The 9,278-nt window shown below is 46.4% G+C and overlaps 2 protein-coding genes across 2 annotated transcripts; both read left to right on the plus strand.

Annotated features, from left to right (window-relative positions):
* The first annotated feature begins 32 nt into the window (after positions 1-32).
* Positions 33-3,092, plus strand: LOC113208197 (nucleolar protein 6). The gene is made up of 10 exons (XM_052265755.1): positions 33-182; positions 300-594; positions 678-911; positions 994-1,279; positions 1,359-1,677; positions 1,753-2,006; positions 2,097-2,317; positions 2,391-2,588; positions 2,685-2,786; positions 2,877-3,092. Exons 1-10 carry the CDS (start codon positions 139-141, stop codon positions 3,027-3,029), a joined length of 2,106 nt encoding a protein of 701 aa, XP_052121715.1. The 5' UTR covers positions 33-138; the 3' UTR covers positions 3,030-3,092.
* Positions 3,093-4,100: 1,008 nt separating this feature from the next.
* Positions 4,101-9,189, plus strand: LOC113208195 (sodium-coupled monocarboxylate transporter 1-like). Its single transcript, XM_052265756.1, has 11 exons — positions 4,101-4,375; positions 5,611-5,800; positions 6,072-6,231; positions 6,460-6,525; positions 7,179-7,230; positions 7,316-7,383; positions 7,459-7,613; positions 7,721-7,970; positions 8,326-8,487; positions 8,675-8,806; positions 8,896-9,189. Exons 2-11 carry the CDS (start codon positions 5,619-5,621, stop codon positions 9,160-9,162), a joined length of 1,494 nt encoding a protein of 497 aa, XP_052121716.1. The 5' UTR covers positions 4,101-4,375; positions 5,611-5,618; the 3' UTR covers positions 9,163-9,189.
* Positions 9,190-9,278: the final 89 nt, after the last annotated feature.

Here is a 9,278-nt window from a genome sequence, read left to right on the forward strand (position 1 = left end):
ATAATTATTTGATAATTGGTAATGATCAGAAAAATATTTAATTACCTCTACTATTCCTCCATTTAGGTAAAAAAAGAAAGTACTCTGGCCATTCAAAGTCTGGACGATCCTTCCATTAATAGTTTCCAGGTTCTGTTCATGAAACCAGCACCTTTTTATCGACGTTATGACCATGTTCTCTGGTGTGTATTATGGGTATTCCTTAATCCTCCCATAAATACCAACTCATCAATTTGAAAAATAAATAAATAAAATAGTATCAACATCAAACATTAACTTTTGATAAATTTTGATTGCAGTCTCTTTGACATGGAATCCCTTCAGAAAATGAATGACACTGTTGCATCCAATGAAGAAAAACTTGACAAAATGCAATTCCCTACTTATCTGTCCAAAACCCTTCTATTGAAGAACTTGCAAAAGGGTTTGGGCAAAAGAGTTTCTGAATTTGGAGTTCACATGCCTAAAAGGGCGTCCTGGAAAGTAACAGAAGCTCCTGCCCAATTTTCTGGACCACTTTTGATTGGCATGAACTTAGACTCTGAGCATGCTTACAGCATTGTAGACAAAGGCCCTCCTGCTGATACACCGGAGGTAATAAGATCTTATTTGTGCAGATATCTACCTTACTTTTAATGGAGAATTTAATGGAGTTTCATTTTTCTTGGTTTTGGCAGGCGAATGATTTTAGAAAATTTTGGGGAGAAAAATCCGAGCTTCGTAGGTTTCAGGATGGAAGTATATCTGAAGCAGTGGTGTGGCTATCAGAACAGAGTGTTACTTTTTCTCATAGAAGAATTGTCAATCGCATTATCACTGATTACATCCTTCAGAATAAATTAAGCTTGAATCCCTCTAAATCAGTTGTTTACCTAGCTGATCAAATGGAAGAAATCTTAGCTCTTTCTCAGGTAGACATTAAAGTGATTTTGTTAAAATTCAAAGTAAACTGTTGCCCATTTTTAAAATTTTACTAAAACATAATATTTTCAGGTGAAGCCTTCATCATTTTCTTATGGTTCAGGAGAAGAGGCATCACTAGCAGTTTTAGCTGCCTTAGATCGTCTGTCATCCCAACTCCGCGGCTTGGCTGATCTACCTCTAGATATTAGTGGTGTTCAAGGTTCAAGTCCTGTTTGCCGGTATGCTGATGTTTTCCCTCCGCTTTCAACAGTCCATCAAGCAGGGAAGAAACTTACAAAACCTGGGGAAAATTGTGCTCTTCTTAGAACTGGACACAGGAGTACCATGGCACCTGCTTGGATACCTCCTGTTGAAGGTAAGTTTAAATAAATTATTATACATGTATCAAGGCTTGTAATCTGGTGCTATAAATCATTTCTTTTTATCTATCTTAGTTGTTCTTCAGCTTGCTTTGAGTGGCAAATGGCCAGATGACGCTCAAGCTGTGCGAAGAGTCCGAGCTGCATTCAGTATCAAGGTAGCAGAGTGCCTCAGAACTCAATGTGGACTCACAACTCAAGCATTTCAGAACCATGTTGATGTTATGAAAGATGGATTTGTTTTCCGATTGAGAATTGCATATCAGCGTGAACCTGCATTACTTCGTCAATGTACAATGCCTGATGGAATGATCAAATCAGTTGACTGTAAAGAGGCCCGAAGCCTGGAAAGAGAAACAAATCACCTACCTAAACTAACTAGCTATCTGCATGGGTAAGATTCTTAGTCTAATCTATAAGTATCTTAATCTAAATTGCATGATTTGAAATGAAAATGTTTTTGTTGCAGACTTCATCAACTTCAGCCTGCATTTGGTCCTGCAACTTGTATAGCTAAAAGATGGGTTGCCTCACACATGATACGATGGTCTCACTTTCCAGAGGAGGCTGTTGAATTGCTAATGGCCAGTGTATTCCTGAATCCTGCGCCGTTTTCCCCCCCTGCCCAACCACAAATTGCATTTTTAAGATTTCTACACCTATTGTCCAGAACAAATTGGCATTTGGAACCTTTAGTACTAAATTTCAATAATGAATTGAAAAGTGAGTAAATGACCCTATACAAAAGTTACCGACTTTATGAACAAAGGGTAATTTTATATTTTGCCTGTTTGTATTAATTTTCTTGTACAGGAGATGATATATTGGATATTGAAAGAAGATTTACGTCAGATCGTATTCAGTTGCCTGCAATGTTCATTGCCACTCCGTCTGATACAGAAAATTCTCTATGGACAAAAGAAGCACCCAGCCTAACAATTTTAGCTCGAGTTGCTATCCTTGCTTCCCAGTCTTTGAAGGTTCTTGAGGGGTGTTATTTAACTGAAACACCCCTTCATACTGATATGTGGAAGGTAAGATCTGACAATATGGCTTTAGATATTGGAAACCTCCATGTTGTTATTTACATAATTTTACTTTCTGCAGAAAGTATTTCGGCCGTCAGTAGATTCATATAATCTTTTGATTCATTTACAACCACATATGAATCCGCGGAGGTCACAATGGATTGATGCTAAAGTAAATGAAAATTTGCAATCACTGGCACCATACACTAAATCAAAAGATGAAAAAATACCCGTCACAGGCTATAATCCTATTCAGTGTTATCTGCAAGAGTTGGAGGTATGAATATATTTTTACTGCTAAACATTGCATTGTAACATTGCATGTAATTGTTTTCTAATGCTTTCTCTGTTATCATACTCTCTCCACATGCAGGATGCTTATAGTGACTATGCCCTATTCTTTCACGATGTATATGGTGGCAGTGTAATAGGAGTTGTATGGAAACCACAATCCACTGAACCTAAGGAATTCAAGGTAATGCAGCTATATCTTACAACAATTTCTACAGGGGTTCTCTTTTTACAATTTTGTTAATTTATATGGGTTTTTTACATCCTCTAATAGGTCACTCACATCAATGGTCGGGAACTTAAGAGAAATAATATGAACTCCTCTCAACTCCATCTCAACCAAGAGGCCCTCATAGAAGATTTCTACATATTAGGAGATGGACTTGTCACATCTATTGAACATAACATTATAGCTGGTCAAAAGTAAGGAAGGAAATGGGGTGTAATCGACTTAACATGTTAATTAAATAAATGGAATGATCCATTCATACTCGGCAGGTATCCGATTTATTCTTTCTGGTCTTGTCCAGATACCCATGGGATAGTGTAATTCTGTCATTTCTGTTGAGGTCTGTGGAGCCGAAGCACAGAGTACTTGTTCGTTGGAACGCACGGGGCGATAACGATAGGACGGCGATTATCGGTTCCGACTTAATGGTGTCGCAGGTCAGTTCAGTTACGGTTGCAATCGGCGGGTCGACAACCCACTCACAACTTGATTGATTAAAATCATCGGGCGAAAATTGAATCTAATTTATGTTGACACCAGTATCTGCAACAAAGTCTAGAGTTGTAGTTTTAGATGGGTTGGCCCAAACGTCTGTGTACCAAAAAGGTCTAGAGCGGCGCGGGGAAAGAAAAATTGACGCATTTATTTCCCCTCGCTACATCTCGCTACGACTGAATACGAGGCACACCGCTGAAGCTATTTCGTGAGTTGCCTCCTGCTTGCCGAAGAGGTGAAGTTGAGATTGTACCCCCCCCCCCCTCCACCCCTCTGTTCGTCTGGCACCACTGTTGTATCCTCAACGGCGTTTGCGGTTCGGGGCGGTCCACTACGAAGGCCACGTCCACGTGGTGAAGCTGTCTTACGGAGAGAGCTCCTCACCAGAGTATTTGGATACTGCACTCGGCCAAAATGTCGCGGAAGTAGTAGTAGTTCCTCCCGTATCTCCTGCAAACACAATGGGGTGAAGCAATAGCCTAAGTAAACAGGCACTGCAGACACCCGCCTCGGTATTTACTCTCCTGAGTCCGCGCGGGTTTTTGAAGGAAGGGGCCGTGCTTGAATCACATGAGGCCTTTTGGGAGGGGGAAGGGGGTTGATGAAAAGTGATTTTTTGTATTCTGTCAGGTCGAGTGAATAATCCAATTATCATGATCACACGCCGATGTGCACATTGCACGTCTTCATTGTCTGCCGATTTTTCTTGCTGGGAATTTTCGTGCAACTTGTTATCACTCGGCCGATTCTTATTTTTCTTTCTGCTGGTTTTCTGGAGATGCACTTCTCTCCTTGCTTCCCGTTTTCACCACGTCTTTCGCCCGCCCGGTTCTCTCAATCTCTTATCAACTTCTTAATCGTTTTTTCCACCTTGCTTTGCTCTGCTTTCCTGATCTCGACCCCAGCTCTTCCCCACCCCCACTCTGGTGCCTTTCGCTGTAGTTTCTTCCCTGACTGCTGGGTCTGTCGAGCGTCCCGCAGAGTTTACCGTTGTCACGTAGGCGTAGGCCGCACGGCCGTAGCGTACTGTGCAGCTTAAAAACAAAAAGGTATGTTTTACGACCTTATCCCCCTACCCCATCAACCCCACCCACACTTTCTCCTTTTAATTGTTTGCAATAAGGGCAATAAGTCAGTTCGCCAATGACTCGTTCAAACTCTTTGTTGTTGTTTTTTTTTCTGAAAATTTTGTAAGGGTTCATTGAAGAATCACTTACCAAATTGTGTGTGCACTCAACCAGTTATGCGCAAACAGACATACTCGTGCTGCGAAGGAGTTTAGTGTTTTTTGACCCCTCCCCCCTTCTCCTCCCCCACAGGCGACCCTCACTGAATTTAGGGACCTTAATTTTCATCAGAGGACCCACTAATGGAAGTGAAAGGGCGCTTTTAGGAGGGGTCCACAATGTGAACCTGTCGCAGGGAAGTAACATTTTACCGGGTCAATGGGTGTTGACCCGTCTCAAGGAGTTAATTGTTATGACTAAAAATACATACGTTTCCGATATGTTCTGGTTACGTTCTGATGACCATGGACGACCAAAAAGTTATTCGAATGTGCGTGGAATGGCCTACTCGAGTGACTTTGTAGTTGAACGTCGAACTGTGTTGCAGCACTGTAGTTAACGTTCTCTATTTTATTGTACAATAAAACATGATTCGGTTTATTCATTTTGTAATTTATGCAAAATGGGATAAAAGCTCGGATAAAAAAGAATCCACGAAGAATAACCACGAAAAATGTTAGCCTCTCACGCCCACGCCCTGTCAGAAAATCTTCAACAAGCTCAGCTTTAATTAAACTTTATTTCATGGAAAGTTGTGACTGGTAAAGGGGTTTAAAGTAGTAGGGCAGCGAGTGCGATAACCTGGAAGCCTCGGTATCTCCTGTAGGTGCCGATCGATCCCTAATCGCATACATTTCTTTTTTGCCCGAGAGCTTGTTATCTGAGGTGAAAGTTATTTCTGGTCAATGCGGCTTTGGCAGTGGAAAAATCACCGCCTTAAATATTTTTTATACACGCGTTAAGAGTTGCGATTTTTCGCATATTTGGAGATGTCTGCTGTCGACGGAATTTTTCCAGCTTATGCGGCGCTACGCAGCCTGGGAGTTAGGCAACGCAAGGGCACAGGAGTAGAGTGGTTGCCTATCCCCAGTCTGGCAGGCGCGCTGGCCGGGTGCCTCCTCACCTTTGAGGAAAACAAAGACTGAGCTTGGTTCTAGATTTTGCACACTTGAACGAAAAAAGGCTTAAGATATAACTTGAGCACCATTCTCTTTTAGGCAGCGCCATGGAGACCATGACCCTGGGTTGGGTGGACCAGGCGGTGTTCGTCTTCATGCTGGCCATCTCCACACTGATCGGAGTGTACTTCGCGTACTGCTCCCCCGGAGGCAACATGTCGGCCGCCGAGTATCTGGTGGGAGGGCGTACCATGGGCACCATACCCGTCGCCCTGTCCCTCATCGCTAGGTACCTAGCTCATCTGAGTAAAGACGATGTACACATTTAGGGTTGTAAATTTACGGAAAATTTCCGAAAATTTCCAGAAAAAATCGGGAAACATCTAGGATCTGGGAATTTTTTTTGTTTTTTCCAGAAATTTGCCGTTTTTTCGGAAATTTCCCGGAAACTTTCCAGGGTTTCCGACCCCTATACACATTTGTTACTGACGATGCAAAAATATATTGTCGTCACATTGCGCAATGTATGGTAAGCTCTAACCCGTCGACCGGTCTGTCAGCTACATTTCGGGCATCACGCTCCTCGGCTACCCGGCCGAGACGTACGTGTACGGCATGCAGGTGATGTACAAGATGCTGTCGCTGCCCTTCATGGGCTTCTTCTTCGCGAGCCAGCTGCTGCCCGTGTTCCGCGACCTGGCGGGGATCTCGCTGTACGGCGTAAGTTTAAAAAAAAAACGGCCCTCATTTACCAAGTCACGCTATGGACTCTGCTTGCACAGTTAAAACCTTACGAGGCAAAATGCCAAATCCTTCGTACCCACGAAAAAATTTCTACCTACGAAGCTCCCAAATAATTCATCGCACCTACGAAGGAGCTGGCGTTTTCCTTCGTAAGGTTTTAACAGTGCAAGTATTTCATACTAACACGTACTTCTGTCTGTGTAGTACTTCTCCCGAAGGTTCAACAACAACGTCCGCCTGCTGGCGTCATGTCTCTTCGTTTTCGGCAATGTACGTACGTTTTCGGCGGTGACATTAGTGCACGAGTTAAGGCGCGCCCACAATAAACAAACCATTCCCCGAGGTGACGCGAAGGTAACGTGATAAACGTCCTCCTGGCCGTGCACCTGCGCGCTCTGGGCGGGCCGCCGCACTGACGCAGCTGCCTGGCGGGCTGGCCTACCCAGCGCGTAGCAGGCGCTCCCCTCGTGAGACGTTTGTCGCGGGGACACCTGCAGAGGCTGTCCGGGAGGACATACTGCATGCAGATATCCACCACACCTCCCGTGGACAGTGGGGCACTTTCATCACGACTCTCTTGTTAAATTCTATTTAGAGTTCTAGACAGCAAGGTGGTATGTATGTAGTAACATTTCACAGGAAAGCGCGCCAACTGCCCCAGTGTGCCCCATCCCATGAATTCTTATGGTGACCCAATGTGCCATGTTCCTGGGCACAGTGGGACAGGTGACACCTTTTTTGAAAAATCTCTTAACAGCCAAAGAGTACGAGAGAAAAAATCTGGACGCTATGGGATGTGATAGGCAAGGCAACGTATTCTAACGTGGAAGGTCACCAACCTAGAGCAAAAAGAAAAAAATCCGTCCCAATTTGCCCCACCTTCCCTTTGGTGATTTGTTGTAGATTTGCTGATTTGTTTGCAGATGTGCTGGTTACCCGTCGTGATTTTCGTCCCTGCCATGGCTTACGAACAAGGTGCAAATAATGCGAAAACGTTAAAATGTGTTCCCCATTCTTAAGGTTTCCGACCACCCGACCGTTACCTGCCCTCTGCTTACAGTGGCGCAGGTGAACATTCACTGGGTGACGCCTGTGGTGTGTGTCGTCTGCATCTACTACACCACTGTGGTAAGTGCGCGCGGACAACGGGCCACTCTTTCAGAATGAAGAGTGAGTGGTAAATTGAGTGTTTCCCGTCTCCAGGGCGGCATCAAGGCGGTGGTGTGGACCGACGCTGTGCAGGCCGTGTCCATGTACGTGTGCGTCGTGATGGTCATGGTGGTGGGGATTCTCAAAGTGGGGGGCCTTGGCGTCGTGTGGGAGCGCGGCGTGGCCTCTGGCCGCATCGAGCCACCCGTGTAAGTGATTGACTTCGTTGGACTGGAATAATACTCATAATGGATGTGCGTGCAAATAACTGGATGAGGTCCGCATCACCCACCAATGGTCGAATGCGTTGTTCCAGCGTGACCCTGGACTTGACCACGAGGCACACGCTCTTCACGATGATGGTGGGCGCGTTCATCGGGCACTGCGCCCACGCCGGGCTCGGCCAGTCCATGATCCAGCGCTACCTCTCGCTGTCCTCGAACCGCAAGGCCATCACCGCCATGTGGATCTTCATCGCCGGCATCTGCACCTTCTTCATCACCTCCTGCCTGGCGGGGCTCATCATCTCCGCCTACTACCACGACTGCGACCCCGTCCACGCGAAGGTCCTACACTTACCCCTGTGTGCGTCACATGCGACGTGTCCTCGGGAGGGGGTACAAATATCATGGGGTAGGGATCCCGTCGCAAAAAGGATCAGGACACTACCGTTGGAGTCTTTTTTTGAGGGAATGATCCATTGATATTTGTACCCCGGGGTAGAAATATCACGGGGTCCTTATGGACTCCAAGACCCCATTGACCGCCCTTGTCCTTTTAGGATCCCATAATATTTCGATCCCCTTCCTAAAAGTCTTGTGGTATGAGTGCGATCCCTTACCCTTGTAGTCAACGACAAATGAACCCCGTTTCTTGTTGCCAGAGCGTTTTCACGATTCCCTACTGCCTTGGCTATTGCAGATGGTGTCCAGGGAAGACCAGCTACTGCCGTTGTTCGTCATGGAGACCCTTAGAGACGTACCCGGTCTAGCCGGGCTGTTCATCTCGGGCGTGTTCAGCGCCGCCCTCAGCTCCATGTCCACATCCCTGAACTCCATGTCGGCCGTCATCATTGAAGACTGGGTAAGGAAATAAAATAATCAAAAACATCATTATTTTTTTGATTATATTCAACAAGCCACGATGAGTCATTGTGAGGGGAAAAAATAACTCACGTAAGAGTCCGTAAAACTAATTTGTTCATAAGGATTGAACGGTGCGGTATTTGGCATCGCTCTGACTGTCGATGCCCTTTCTTCGGTCGCAATAGGTGCGCGGGTTTGGGGGATACGAGCCCAGCGAGCGCCACGCGGCGTGGATCATGCGCGGGGTGGTCGTGGTGCTGGGGGTCATCACCGTGGGCCTCGTCTTCGTGGTGGAGAAACTCGGCATGGTGATGCAGGTAACAATCGATGATCGCTCAAACGCCGTGCCTGGCATGGCACACCGCCTGTGGCCCGGTGACATATATGCTTCCGCCGCTGTTCACAGCTGTCGTCCAGCATGGCGGCGGTGTCCACGGGGCCGCTGTTCACGCTGTTCATCGTGGGCCTGTTCATACCCTGGTGCGACACCCGGAGCGCGCTGTGCGGCGCCGTCAGCTCCGCCATGTTCACGGCCACCCTGGTGTTCGGCGCCGCGCGCGAGATCGCCCTCGGCCGGCTGCGCTTCCCGAGGAAGCCCGTGTCGGTGGACGGCTGCCTGGCGGCCTTCAACACCACGGCCGCCCCCGTGATCTTCGACGACTACGACAGGTAGACGGGGAACAGACGGAAGGAATTTAGAATTCTCCCATCGGTGGAAGGATAGGATGTTTCGTCCAGGGGGTCCTTCACTCAAAAGAATCAGTGTACAACCCCCCCCCTCAAAAAGGG

Source organism: Frankliniella occidentalis, unplaced genomic scaffold (genome assembly GCF_000697945.3).
Source record: "Frankliniella occidentalis isolate FOCC.00 unplaced genomic scaffold, Focc_3.1 Scaffold30, whole genome shotgun sequence".
NCBI classification, from domain to species: Eukaryota; Metazoa; Arthropoda; class Insecta; order Thysanoptera; family Thripidae; genus Frankliniella; species Frankliniella occidentalis.